The sequence below is a fragment of the Pungitius pungitius genome, chromosome 9, assembly GCF_949316345.1.
Source record: "Pungitius pungitius chromosome 9, fPunPun2.1, whole genome shotgun sequence".
Classification (NCBI taxonomy): domain Eukaryota; kingdom Metazoa; phylum Chordata; class Actinopteri; order Perciformes; family Gasterosteidae; genus Pungitius; species Pungitius pungitius.
Genome location: NC_084908.1, coordinates 13,550,983 through 13,565,228, shown reverse-complemented (window position 1 = coordinate 13,565,228; position 14,246 = coordinate 13,550,983). Strand labels below are relative to the sequence as shown.

Sequence of the window (14,246 nt, the reverse complement as noted above, 5' to 3'; positions counted from 1 at the left end):
TAATATACACTCACCGGCCACTTTATTAGGTACACCTGTCCAACTGCTCGTTAACACTTAATTTCTAAGCAGCCAATCACATGGCGGCAACTCAGTGCATTTAGGCATGTAGACATTGTCAAGACAATCTCCTGCAGTTCAAACCGAGCATCAGTATGGGGAAGAAAGGTGATTTGAGTGACTTTGAACGTGGCATGATTGTTGGTGCCAGAAGGGCTGGTCTGAGTATTTCAGAAACTGCTAATCTACTGGGATTTTCACGCACAACCATCTCTAGGGTTTACAGAGAATGGTCCGAAAAAGAAAAAACATCCAGTGAGCGGCAGTTCTGTGGGCGGAAATGCTTTGTTGATGCCAGAGGTCAGAGGAGAATGGCCAGACTGGTTCGAGCTGATAGAAGGGCAACAGTGACTCAAATAACCACCCGTTACAACCAAGGTGGGCATAACAGCATCTCTGAACGCACAGTACGTCGAACTTTGAGGCAGATGGGCTACAGCAGCAGAAGACCACACCGGGTGCCACTCCTTTCAGCTAAGAACAGGAAACTGAGGCTACAATTTGCACAAGCTCATCGAAATTGGACAATAGAAGATTGGAAAAACGTTGCCTGGTCTGATGAGTCTTGATTTCTGCTGCGACATTCGGATGGTAGGGTCAGAATTTGGCGTCTACAACATGAAAGCATGGATCCATCCTGCCTTGTATCAACGGTTCAGGCTGGTGGTGGTGGTGTCATGGTGTGGGGAATATTTTCTTGGCACTCTTTGGGCCCCTTGGTACCAATTGAGCATCGTTGCAACGCCACAGCCTACCTGAGTATTGTTGCTGACCATGTCCATCCCTTTATGACCACAATGTACCCAACTTCTGATGGCTACTTTCAGCAGGATAAAGCGCCATGTCATAAAGCTGGAATCATCTCAGACTGGTTTCTTGAACATGACAATGAGTTCGCTGTACTCAAATGGCCTCCACAATCACCAGATCTCAATCCAATAGAGCATCTTTGGGATGTGGTGGAACGGGAGATTCGCATCATGGATGTGCAGCCGACAAATCTGCGGCAACTGTGTGATGCCATCATGTCAATATGGACCAAACTCCCTGAGGAATGCTTCCAGCACCTTGTTGAATCTATGCCACGAAGAATTGAGGCAGTTCTGAAGGCAAAAGGGGGTCCAACCCGTTACTAGCATGGGGTACCTAATAAAGTGGCCGGTGAGTGTATATGTGTGTGTATGTATATATATATGTATGTGTGTGTGTTCTGGACCCTGAAGGGGTTGATGTGGATGTTGACGTATATGAGGAAATAATATTGGACTTCTCCTTAAACTACTTCAGCTTCTTAAAAAGAACACCAAACAGTGACAGAGAGAATATATTTTATTGATAATTGATTCAACACAAATGAATGAATTATGAAATCATGCATGAAAAATTACTCCAATGTTATTTTGAAGGCATAAGTAATTAAGTCACATGTTTAATGAACTCAACTGTAATTCCTTTACTAGCCAACGCATAGTAAGGCCGTTATGCCGTCTAAGCATGGTGGATGGAACAATCCAGTGTCTACACTTAAATCTCTGGATAGCGTCACACATATTTTTGTTCCAAACCACAACTCTCTAATTGTGTGAAAACAGTAGATTTCACTATACAAGTACAGACTTTATATGCAGTGATGTACCGCACATTGAAATATTCTCATGCAACTATGAAGGTCAGTACTTAAAGTGCATTGCCTGTAATGCCTCAAAGAGATCTTTAAACTTGACCAACAGTTAATTCGGTGCAGTAGTTAACACTTCCGAACCTTTACCAGGTTCAGTAAAGTCCCCTCGGACACCAGTGTCATCTGAACACCTCCCAACAAAAAGATGCTCGAACAACATCACGGTTAATATACCGTTTATTGTGCAGACGGATCTCTACTGCTTGATGTCCACACGGAATGCTGGTTCACACTTTTTAGCACCAACAAGAGTGCCAATTGTGATGAAACGTCATATTACAAGGAATAAATCACCCAACAAACAATCCACGTGATTCTATATATCCAACTACCCTTCACCACTGTACAAAAAGCCAACAGAGCAGTCTGAGTGCTTCTTGGTTTAACGTGCCAATCACAGAAATTGAAAAAAATTCAAATAAAGACTTCCCGGAGTTAGTCAATACGACTTCTCATCAGCCAAATCTGTCAAACAGTTGAGGCAGTAAAGATATGGGGCTATAGTTGATGTGAACAATATACTTTGACAATATTTAAATACGTTGTCCCGTCGGAAGTATTTAAAAAAAGTAAAATAGGCATAGAGGGAACCTTTACTTTCTAATAAACGGAGCAGCTGCTGAAATGAGCAGAAATGTTACAAGAGCCAGACCAGAATTTGACAACTTATTGCTTTGTCCACTCTTGTAACGGCGTTGCACATTGTCATCACCAGAGGAGTGGCTACTCAGCACATGTCACAGAAACCAATCTGTTTGTACCCAATTGCATGGCAGTCTTCTAGGAATTTACCACCTGTGTTAACCTGGATGGTTAAATATTGTTTGCTATTAAAAGTTGGATTGAGCGAGCATAGGACATTTCTCGGGTTACTAGAAATGATTCATATCATGATGTGAAAAAAGATCTCTATCACATCAACGAGGCCCCATAACTCCATTTCCCTCCTTGTTCCCATAGATTTCATATGAAAATTCTGCATTGCAATATGCTGGAGAGTGACATCATTTATTCACTTCTTTTTCCAGTCATATTCAAAATACAGGAGACACACAAGTCACAAACATACCGTACAGTATGCATTATGTGTGGTCTGTAAGAACCATAAAGTAATTGGGACATGTATGCATGTCCTAATCCTTCAATTTGCAGTTTATAGACTGGATTATTCTGTAAACTACAGTATATTGCTGCAGATTACTGCATATTGCTTTTCCTGTGTTTTGAAAAGCCGTTTTCATTTCTTTGGGCCACACAACTAAAGATTCAGCTAATGGCAGAAGCTAGTTGTGATGCTTCAAGCTATGCATGAATAATCCAGGACTGGGCAGAATAACTTCTTCTCCTTCATCTCTTTGGTCAAAAGCAGAGATAACTGAACCACACATCATTAATCCCTGCTAGTGTGGATCATCATTATTCGCCCTCAGTGTGCACCGGGCTCTTCATGCCTGCAGATTGCACAAAGTGGCGAACGTGCCACTCGAGAAGATCCAGAAAGCCGGGTACACAGCTTCCGCGAAGGGGAAGACAAAGGAGTGGAAAGGGTACGCCCTGTCGGCCACGCTGTAAAACGTAGCAGTGCCCTCCTCGCAGTCCAACAGCACGCCGACGCGCTTTGGGTTGCCACAGACCAGCACGGTCTCGCTGCTGTTGTGCCACGCGGACAGCTTGACGTTGAACCACTCGACGCACCAGGAGTGCGCGTTGCGGCCCAGGCGGCTGGTGGGGCCTTTGCGGTCGATGCTGCTGTAGGCCAGGCCGACGCCGATGAAGTTGTTGCTGCTCAGTTTGACTTCCCAGTAGTGGCGTCCTCTGGAGAAGCCCTTGGAGGCCAGCACTTGGGAGCAGACGGAGAAGCGCTCGGGGCAGTCGGGGTAGTTGGCGGGCTCGTCCGACACGCAGGCCTTGGTGAGGCCGTCGCTCAGCGCGATGCGTTTGTGGGCCGTCTTCGGATCCAACGTCAGCACTGAGCTATCTGAGAGGGACAGTGGACAAAAAAAGACCATTCAGAAGAAGGAACACGTCGCCGCTGGCGTTGGGGGGGGGGGGGGGGGGACACACACGCGCTGCGCTCCTTTCACTTACATTTCAGGAGATCGCTCCTCTTCATGGCTGATGTTATGCTCGGGGGAACGTCACACGTTTCTGCAACAGAAGACAAAAAAAAATAAATCTGATCAGACATATGTTCGTATTATTCTCCATCACGATGCCGTAGCAATAGTACATCGGTGGAGTACTGAATGGATGGTGTCTACCTGGCGTCTCATCGGATTTAGCTTCAGGAGTACGGCCTTTGGATTTGTCTTTCTCATTGTCCAGCAGGTCCTCCATTGAAAGGGTTTTTTTCCCTTTCCCCAGATTGTGTTCTGTGGGCTGGGGAGGTTTTTGTTCTGAAAAGATGAAACACTTAGTACCTTTGTCATGTATCTGCAATGTTCATTTTGAGAAGCAGTTCAGTGCAATCAACATTCATTAATTAAAACTCCTTAGATCTATTAGAGTTTTTACATCAAACAATAACTGGTTGGAGGTAGTAACACATTACAAAACAGTCTTCCCTCATTGATATAAAAAGGGGGGACAAAATATTAGAAATATGTCACAGTATATTGCATTAGAGTTCAATAGCACCAAAACTATTCTCCAAAATGACCATTACGTTGAATCAACACCTCTCTAAAAACACGTCATGAAGGTGACATTGGTAGTGATAGAAGAGAGATACACCAACCACTTCTTTCAGTTCTAATCTGATCATTGCATTTCATTAGAAGTGCAGCGAATAACCTCATTTCGATATTAGACCTCTTTTTGAGTCAAATGTGCAATTTTGCATTTCATTTCAATGTATTCCAAAATAATTTATTTGGATAGAACATTGAGTAGCCTTCACATACAAACAGGTGTAGGAGCGTTAATTGTTATGGGAACTCCTTTTAAAGTTTTTAAACAACTTCCAATCAAGTGCACAGCAACGCGTGTTCGATTTATTTGTTTGTCACGTTTAGTGTTTGATGTTTGATTTTCTCACGTCACCTCGTGCTCCTCTCTGGTTTTACGTCACCGCTGTTTGTGATAGTCTTTCCTGCCCTGATTCGTTCCGCCTGTGACTCCCCCAGTGTTCCCAATTATTCTTATACTGAATAAATTGATTTACTTTGAGTTTTCTTCTTTGCGGCTGGTTTGGTTTGGGGACCTGGACCCATCCATTGTGGCTCTGAGGAAGAAAAAAAATGTGAATGAGTTATGAATGAACACTAACGTGGGATAAAAATCAGTTTTATTTTACTTGTGTCGGAATGGATGTTTTGTTGGAAAGGTGAACATACCAGATGAGCTGCTAACAGGTAAAAAACCCCTTATAAAATGTATATGTCACATGTGCATCTTATTAGTCTTTTAGTCTTTTTTTTTGAGAGAGATGAGACCAACCACCACACGACGTAGAATAATTTAAGAATAGGTATGGTATTAGTTGTTGTACTTTCATTTTTGATTCCACTGAGTCAACTCACCAAGAATGCCACTGTTATCATCTGCAACAAAATGGGACATAAATGGCTTCACTGCACGTTTTCAATGCATCTCGAACGGTAAAATATCCCACCGATAAATGTATCTACACCAGCATCCTACAAACGATTCTGATGGCTGAAGTGATACAGCCTTCAATGTTGCGCGCGTGTGTGTGTGTGTGATTTGTATAATTATATCTTACTTGTCCTCTGTCCTGCCATGAACTGAGGATCCATATAAGGGCCTGGTGGATGCTGATGTGGATTCCAGCCTCTATGTGGCTCCATGTAAGAAGGCATACGAACTGGATGGAATAATGGCTGGATGGGTGGACGGCCTGGACTGTGGGACCTCGGCGGTCTTTTCTGCTTCGGAGGCATGTTTACTTCTGAAAGAGATGAGGTGAAACAACACGTTTTGTCAGATGCTTGAAGGTGTTTTATCAAAACTTTATAAATGTAGCAAAAACGGATGTGAATGTTTATCATATAAAATCGGCAGATATTTTATAATGTGAATATACCAGATTCTGGCTGAGATCCAGTACTTCCAAAACTCTCCGGTGCTGAACCAGGAACTGCTTTTTTGTCTGTGACTGATAAATGGGACTGGATTCACACAGCGATTCACACTCACACTGATGAAGTAAGTAATAATGCAACAGATGTGGAGCTGAAGAACATAACAATGCGGGAGCCGTCGGAGGATCTTTCACTGAAAATGTACGCGCACATTCACCTGGTTTAAGGAAGTGCTGTCTGGCCTCAACAGGCTGTTTGAGGATCTCTGTCAGGTGCTCCTTCAGGAGAGCAGTAAAGGCCTGTGTTGCTGTCACTTTCTTGGAGTCTATGTTGATTCGTGGCGTGAAAGGTTCAAAAGTCGCAGCTTTAGGCAGGTCAAATGAGGCCTGAGAATAGAGACACAAATTAAGAGGTTTTGTTTTTAATGTTCTGTCGTGGAGGCAATGTAAGGTACTGTAGTTTGAATGTCTTTGGAATGCTGCAGGAATGAAGATGTCAGATTAGAGTGTGAAGGTTAAAACCATGAAGTTTCTTCCCCGTTCTTTTTACGTAACGTTGGCGTAACCCACTCCCATCACATGTCCTTTAGCTGACGCTTTTTTCCAAAGCGACTTCCAATAAGTGCATTTCAACCGTAGAGATACAAACTCTGAAGAACAAGAAACATGAAAGTGCACTTTGATCATATAAGCCGTTTTACAACTTAAGAGCAAAGTACAATCTAAGTGCTACAATTTTAGTGTTTTAGTCGAGGTGTAGTCTGAAGAGGTGTGTCTTTAGTCTGAAGATGTGAAGGCTCTCTGCTGTCCTGATGTCACCAGAGAGCTCGTTCCACCATCTGGGAGCCAGCACAGCAAAGAGTCGTGATCTTGCAGAGTGTTTTTCTCCCAGAGAGAGAAATATATATTCATATAATATTGTGTAAGGATAGTTTCACATTTTCTTCAGCTTAAGCCTTAAACTCAATACTGTATATCATACACTTACAATACTGATATTAGTATTTATGTGGGTATTACTTTCCACGGCGGTACTTTAAACATTAACTATGGATAAGTAAAACAAATATTTTTATTTAAACTAGAGCATTTTTGTCCCTTTTTTAAATCATTAGCATCCAGATTCTAAGCGTATTGATAAAGCGCGTGGTCTCACCTGTAGGAAGGACTGAGTGTGGGACTGACTCAGCAGACTGTGGATGTCTTCTTTGGCTTTGCTCATGCTGTCAACGTTCTCGGTGAACTTCTTTGCGAGATCCTTGAGTTTGGTCTGACCACCCTCCAGCTCGCGGTCCACCGAATTCAGAGCGTCATGCTCATCTCGGGACAACATGTCCCGTATATGCCGATACTCGGCTGCCAAAGTCGCCTTCCTGTTGGTGGCGGAGTCCTTGTGGACAATAATGAGAAGAGGCAAAAGTAGATCAAAAAGTCACTAACTTGAATTTTATCATTAATTAATTTCTTTATTCAAATAATGGGTTGTTATCCTGTGAATTACCTGTACATGTTACATTTTGAGTTACCTTTAGCTTGTTCTGCATGACCTCTATTTGAAGTATGACATTTTCATTCTTCGCAATCTTCCCGTCCAGCAAATCCATCTTGTTCCTCAGGTCGGACTAGAGAAAGATGAGTCATTCAATTATTACAGATGGATACAAACATTTCAAACACTCATTATTCGGTTAAATGCTAACTTCAGTTTAAAAAGTATAAAGCAATCATGCCCACCTGACCAAGCATGCCTCCTCTCTGGTCAAATTTCACAAAATAAGAGCATTTTTGCTGAATAATAAATAAACTATTTAACAGTAAATATTTTCTCTAAGAAAAGTAGTCCTTTGCAACTAATCACAACAGTGAATCCCGTGGGGTTGGACTTAGCCTTTAAAAATGCACCGATCTGACCAGTGTTATCCACAAATACAACTTTTAATATTGAACGGACAGATCTGGTGCAAACACACAGAGACAAACACACCTCTGTCTTGTTCCTCTGCTCCTCGGGGGACGTGAAGGAGCAGCCTTTGTGCACCTGCTGCAGGCAGAGGCTGCAGATGGGGCGGCTGTGTTGGCTGCAGAAGAGCTCCATCAGCTTGTGGTGGTCCGGGCAGATCCGCTCCGACAGGTCTCCGATGGGCTGACTCAGCTGGTGAAGCCTAAACGTCGGGTTCTCCCGGTGAGGCCGCAGGTGCTCCTCGCAGAAAGACGCCATGCAGGTGAGGCAGGTGTGCGTCGCGTCCGCTTGCATGCACGTATCGCAGCGTATGGCCTCCTTCCCCACGGCCGCGCGCGCCTCCTTCTCCTCCTTCTCCCCCTCCTCCGCCGGCGGACCGGCCGCGCTCTTGGCGGTCCTCAGGTTGAAGGTCTCCACCACGGTGCTGAGGACCGTGTTCTTCTTCAGGTCCGGCTTGGTGGGGAAGTGGGTGCGACACTGAGGGCAGCTGTAGGAGTCCTTCCAGGTGGCGAGCAGGCATTCCTGGCAGAAGTTGTGTCCGCAGGGGATGGTCACCGGACAGTCGAAGGGACTCAGGCAGATGCTGCAGGTCAGCTCGTCCTCCAGGCTGATCAGCGAGAACGGACCCACGTCCATCTCGGCCATGATGTCACAACTGTCACGTGAGGCTGCGGGGAGAAACGAAACTTAATTCTGGAGATCCAGGAAAACAAAAGTAAAGCGCTACTCAAAACGTAAGGGAACAATTATTCTTAATATCGACGTTTTCTCCAGTTTGTCATGTTACTTTCGCGAAATAACCGCGTGGTAACTGTCTGTGTTATGCAGGAGTTCTTAAGACGAGGTTTGCGAATTCAGCGCGACGCCGACTTCCGCATTCTGACGTTTTCGCTTACCAGGAATGCCCTAAAAACACGCGAAGAGGGCGCTCGGAAGTGATAATATAACGTTAGCGAGTCAAGTTATGAACACATATAAATATCCGATCGTACCTTGAATCCTCGGCTGTGTTGCTCTGACGATCTTGTCTTAACTTACACCTCTTCAGATATATTAATATATGTATACAAGCATATATACATATATATTCAAACGGAGATTTTACTCCACTTCCACGCGCGGAAAAATAAACGTATACCTTCTCCTGATTCTCCGGAACTCTTTAGGAGTGACCGAAGAACCACGTCAATTCGCGCATGCGCGGTGCTGCTTTGTGCGGTGACGACTGAGCATGTGACGTAGTATGAAGGTAGATTTGTCTTTTTATGCAAACAAAAAACGTTGAGCAAATTTCTTACATTGCAAACAAAAATCAAGTTTAATTAAAAATATATAAACTGAGAATAAACTACGCCGTTTGCGTCGTCGCTCTTCTTTGCCCTCGAACAGACGATGTCAAACGGCGCCCTCTGCGGTCAATTTCTGATGGGTCACAGATTTCGGTGTAACACCTGTTACTTTGTTCAAGGGTTTCCTGGATACGTCAAGCATACAAACATATCTCTTTTGATGTAATTAAAAGAGATACACAATATACAGCAGAAAATATGTAAAATATGTTCTCCTTTCATGAACCCTGGATCGGTCTCTGCGTGTGTGACTCTGCAGCGTGGTTCTCGCACACCGCATATGTTCTCGCCAACGTGCACTCACTGAGCAACAAACTGGACCAACTTCAGCTACTGGTGAGGACAGACAGAGACTTTTCTACATCCTCCGTTTTGTGCTTCAAGAAGACCTGGCTCTGTGGATCGATACCGGACTCCGCGCTCCCGCTGGCGGGCTTCAATCTGCTCAGAGCGGACCACGAAACGGAGCTCTCCGCCAAGACGAAGGGTGGAGGAATCTGCTTCTACTTTAACAACAGCTGGTGCAACGACGTAACAGTGATCCAACAGCACTGTTCTCCTGATGTGAAACCAATGCATGCTACATCTTTCTGAACATGTCTGTCCGATCTGCAGTCTATTAGTGGCTGTGATCGCAGCAGCAGAGAAGATCTCTTCCACAAGGCCCTTGACAACCTTTTTTGTTTTGAAGGCGGTTATTTTACCAGCAGAGGAAACCGTCATTGTTGTTGTTATCGATCACTCATGTTGAGCTTGTGTCCTTTGTGACCTATATTGTCTAGTTTCAAACTAGTGGTTTACCAAATCGCTGATATACAATAATATAACAAGATTAAGGATGACACGTAGAGCCCCGTCCAATCAAAAGCATTCAATGGTGCAAACTGGAGGTCACGGTATTGTAACTGACTGTTTACATGTTCTGTGAGCGGAGTTCCACTTTACAGAGTTTTGGGAGTTCAGTGAAGGGCTCACAATGTTTTACGTCACTTATCCTGGTGCCACCTATGGGGATGTGTTGATGTTTGGGGGGTGGGTTACGTGAGAAAGCTCGGAAGTTCTTGTTGTTTTGGGAGAGCAGTTTTGGTTTTGTTCGGCGTACGCCCGACAGTAGCATGTTTCCGTAATAAAGTCAAGAAGAGCATGTTGTCCAGAGCTTAATTAGCCAGAGTCGCTACAGTTAGGGTTGTCACGATACCAATAGTATGACTTCGATACTATACCTGCTACAATATTTTGATACCCGGTACTTTCGATACGATACCACAAATAAGATACTGGAATTTATCTATGATAGTAATAAATAAAACATCTGTAAGGTTCTTTTTACCAGCTTGTTCCTGCCCAGCTGTTTGAACACTTAACAAATGGCATTCATATTAGTATTAGCCCACAGCAAGATATTCATAAAAACAACATGGTAAAATCATAGCATTTAGCATACATTAAAGATGGACATATAATTAAAGGGCAAGTTCTCCCCTTTATTGAAAAATTACAATGAAAATTGCATTGAGTGTGTATTACTTGGTACAGTTTCGTGTGGATTCTGACTTCATGATCATATAGGCCCATATGAGTGAAATTGTAGGTTATTTTGCATGTTTATATTTCTGCTGGACTCCGTAACTTATTTGCTGTCTTGCTTTGTCTTGAGTTGCACTTGCTTGATATTTGACTCTTTGGTAAAGTTGTTGTCAAACCAACACAGCTACAGGGCTGCAATTTCTCAGGGTCTCCCAGTGTATATTTAAAAGTTTACAAGCATCTGCAGCCGGAATGCAGTGGAAGCTGAAATGCAGACAAATCATGACGGTTTCATATTCTCCTCAAATCTGATCTAAATATGTTCATAAAAGAAACTTTCAGGACGCTCGCTGAGTTGGTGAAGGTCCTTCAGCAGGACTGCAAACTGCTCCTCCTGTGTGCACATAGAAAAGAGACATTAATATATATTCACCCAGTATGCAATTTGACATACTGGGTGACATAGAGGTTTTTCCTAACAATACATCTTGTGGAAAAGATGCATTCATTAATATTTATCCAACTGCAGGTGAAATATTTAAAAGCGCACCAACACACTGCGCTCTCTTCATTTGCATTCAAAGAATCGTTGAACCAAAAAAGTATTGGTTCCGTGGGTTTGTGTGTGTGTGTGTGTGTTTGTGTGTGGTAAATTGATGTAATGGTAATTTGTCATTGTGAAACAGGCCCAGTGTGTATTGAATGGTCTTCATCTTTTCGTTTTTACATGTAGTAAATATATGGTATGAAAAACAACACTTTTGATGTTAATGAATACTTTCTACACAAGCTTGATCTTTAGTATGTTATTTAACTTAATTCCCAATTTTTTTGTAAGATTTGGAAATTAAAGTTACGGGCAACACTTCAACTCAAATAAATGTAATCTCAAAATGGGTTTTTAGACATTCATTATACATTTAAATACTATTGAATGACTATATTCCATTACTTTTGGGAAGACAACACAAGTCAACCCGCCTGCCCCGAGACGGAACCCGCCGGACTTCAGATTGAGGTGGGCAGTATCTGGTCCAAACCTAAAATTAGCCTTTGCCTTAAGAAAACGAGGTCTCAGGTGTCTCAGCTAGAGAAGGGGTGGCTCCCGTGTCTCAAATAAAAAAAAACTAACCTAACCCTTATTTACGGCATCAGTCACCTGTCGTACACACAACGGCCGTTTCTGGGGAAACTTGGTTCCGCCCACTCAGCGTGACGTTGTGACGCTCGCGCCGGACTTGCCTGATTTAGTGATTTACGATTGCCACTAACTAGCTTTGATTGCCACTAACTTGGTTTTGGTTGCCACCAACCTGCCTGCCGCCAGTTGCCCTTGCCGTTGCCATTGCTTTGGATAATGAAGTCGATCCTGCGCTTTATCATGTCCACCTTCTTTTCTCTCCTGGGTAAGTCGTAGCTAACGGAATTAACGGTTGCAGTTAAGAACGATGTTTTGTTAGCTAACGTTAGTTTAGCGTTCTTTTAAATGTATTTTTGAAAAAGATAATACTATATATACGTTATAATTTAAGATATATTAAAATGGTGATATTGGAATCACAGATTGTATTAGCCATTCAATATTTTAAGGATAACGTTAACGACGAAACGTTAACTAAAAAAGCAATAAGGTAGAAAGGCTGTACTTTATCGTCCAATAACAGTTCGGGGGTATCCTTAGACCGAGGCGCAAGGAAATTATCAATAGTAAGTTAAAGCTGTCAGCATAAAAAAGTATTAGCCACCAAACGTTGTGTATCGCATTTCAGTAGCCCCGTATCTTACCTAAGCTGGTAAGAATTATTTGTTTCAAGTCATAATATGATGTCATAATGTTTTAAAAGAAACCGAAACAAAACATTTTAATGTTCATATTTACTCATTATTGCCAATTACTTGCAGTTCCACTTTGTTCATGGGTTTCTTGGATACGTGAAGCATACAAACATATCACATATCACTTTTGAAAGTATTAATTGATTTGTCAGATCCATAAACTGATTCCTAAAGGAGGACCTCAGTATTTGCTCAGAATAAGAGTTAATATAATGCAACTAAATCTGTGATTTTACGACAGCAATCCACAGTGTATGTTGATAATCACTTTTAGAAACACACCTCCCAATTGTCTTACAGGTATTTCCCTGGGCTTTATTCTTAAGTTCTTCGTCCCTCTGAACGAGCTGGGGAAAGCCTACCTCGGCTTGCCAGGAGATATGATCTTAAGTTTTATTCAAGCGATTAGCATCCCTCTCATTACTTCAATCATAATATCAGGTAAGCTGCAATATTATTTCACACCCTGTTACACTGTTACTACACGCTGGGCACACAACCTTTATAAGGAACATACGGGTAGTTTGGGAAGTTGACGCATATTAAACCTAAATAAACCTTCAAGCGAGTCCGTATAGCATCTGCTGGCTTCCTTCTGTGTATTCCATAACATATTTGACAGCTGGTTGACTCTAACTGTCGATGCAGAACAGAATGTAATGAGTACATTAACTGATTGCTCAAATCTTCCAACATCACAACAAAACTTTTAATTGCTGCTCAATACGACACACAAATAGTCCTTGCTGTGAGACCTGATGACCCAAGAAGCCAATAGCTACTTTTTAAAACTGGCTTAGTGATGTCAGATGTTGGGTGGCACAACATTTTAGGCCTGTAAGTACTTATTGAACCTCTTGACAACAAATCACAAAACCTGACCCGTCCTGTTTTCTTCAACTAAGAACAATTTCCAAAATCAAACATATGTTCCCCACGCCCCGGCACAGGAAAAGTAACTCAAGACTTAACTCCGCATCATCCTCCTCTCTGGCATCAAACACAAGGTCCTATCCTTAAACAAAGTTATTTAACAGACAACGTCACATCCCGCAAATCTTTTCTCCAATGGCTCCCGGTTTCTTACGTTGTCTTTTCTAGGTTTCTCTGTATTTCCAATCTCCAGCAAGGTAGAACGACGTGCAACAGCCTTCATTTTGTCAACCAGTCTCCTGTCTGTTACTTCAGGTAAGACATATATGTACATTAGTCTTGTTAGGAAAGATACTGTCCATTTTCCTTCCTTGATCTTGTAAATGTGCTTGTTCAATATGTCATCATGATAATACAGCACAGCTATTTCACACAACTAACACATTTACTAATATCTTCCCTGATAATCTTCAAGAATGTGTTTCTCCCCATAACCCCCCCTCAGAGGGAAAAGGCTCAGATATGATTGACCCAGTGAGTCGGCGTGTTGTCTGCAATACTAGGGCGAATAGTATCTTTTGTTTTTTTCTTCTTCAAATATTTGTGTGAGGCACTATCGCATTTAGAGTAGTAATTCCTAGTCGGCACATTTCAATGTAGCTGCCGAGCTACAGCAGACGCTTCTGATTCTCTGTTGCAGGGTTGATACTGGTTATGTCGATCGAGCCAGGAGTCACTCGTGGTGTGACGGGGGAAAATGCAGAAATTGAGCAGCCGTTCGCCACCCTCGATAAGTTTTTGGATGTAGTGAGGTTAGAAGAAAGTTTATATTTTGACATCATTTCTAGTTTCTCTGCATATGCCCTCCAGTAGGTTTTCAGTTTCAGTGCCTTCATCTCAGAAAAGTCCATTAAGTTA

General features: G+C 42.6%; 1 protein-coding gene and 1 long non-coding RNA gene across 4 annotated transcripts; one reads left to right on the top strand and one right to left on the bottom strand.

The window, feature by feature from the left end:
- Positions 1 to 1,359: 1,359 nt before the first annotated feature.
- On the bottom strand, positions 1,360 to 8,959 carry trim25 (tripartite motif containing 25). Of its 3 annotated transcripts, XM_037471526.2 has the most exons (12): positions 8,736 to 8,957; positions 7,768 to 8,411; positions 7,310 to 7,405; positions 6,940 to 7,173; positions 6,002 to 6,170; positions 5,787 to 5,858; positions 5,466 to 5,651; positions 5,263 to 5,283; positions 4,905 to 4,964; positions 4,003 to 4,137; positions 3,830 to 3,889; positions 1,360 to 3,719 (listed from the first exon to the last, which is right to left on the bottom strand). In XM_037471526.2, exons 2-12 carry the CDS (start codon positions 8,386 to 8,388, stop codon positions 3,187 to 3,189), a joined length of 2,187 nt encoding a protein of 728 aa, XP_037327423.2. In that variant the 5' UTR covers positions 8,389 to 8,411; positions 8,736 to 8,957; the 3' UTR covers positions 1,360 to 3,186. The 3 variants fall into 3 exon arrangements, with proteins under 3 accessions (XP_037327423.2, XP_037327425.2, XP_037327424.2); XM_037471528.2 differs by lacking the exon at positions 5,787 to 5,858 and having other exon boundaries at positions 8,736 to 8,959; XM_037471527.2 differs by lacking the exon at positions 5,263 to 5,283 and having other exon boundaries at positions 8,736 to 8,955.
- Positions 8,960 to 12,781: 3,822 nt separating this feature from the next.
- Positions 12,782 to 14,109, top strand: LOC119217687 (uncharacterized). The gene is made up of 3 exons (XR_005120283.2): positions 12,782 to 12,896; positions 13,557 to 13,643; positions 14,029 to 14,109. It is a non-coding gene; the product is annotated as an uncharacterized LOC119217687 (long non-coding RNA).
- Positions 14,110 to 14,246: the final 137 nt, after the last annotated feature.

Coding starts and splice junctions, on each gene's coding strand:
- trim25 (XM_037471526.2), bottom strand. CDS start 8,388: ATGGCCGAGATGGACGTGGGTCCGTTCTCGCTGATCAGCCTGGAGGAC. Junction 7,406..7,767: donor AGCAGAGGAACAAGACAGAG/GTGTGTTTGTCT, acceptor ATCTTTCTCTAG/TCCGACCTGAGGAACAAGAT. Junction 7,174..7,309: donor TCATGCAGAACAAGCTAAAG/GTAACTCAAAAT, acceptor ATTGTCCACAAG/GACTCCGCCACCAACAGGAA.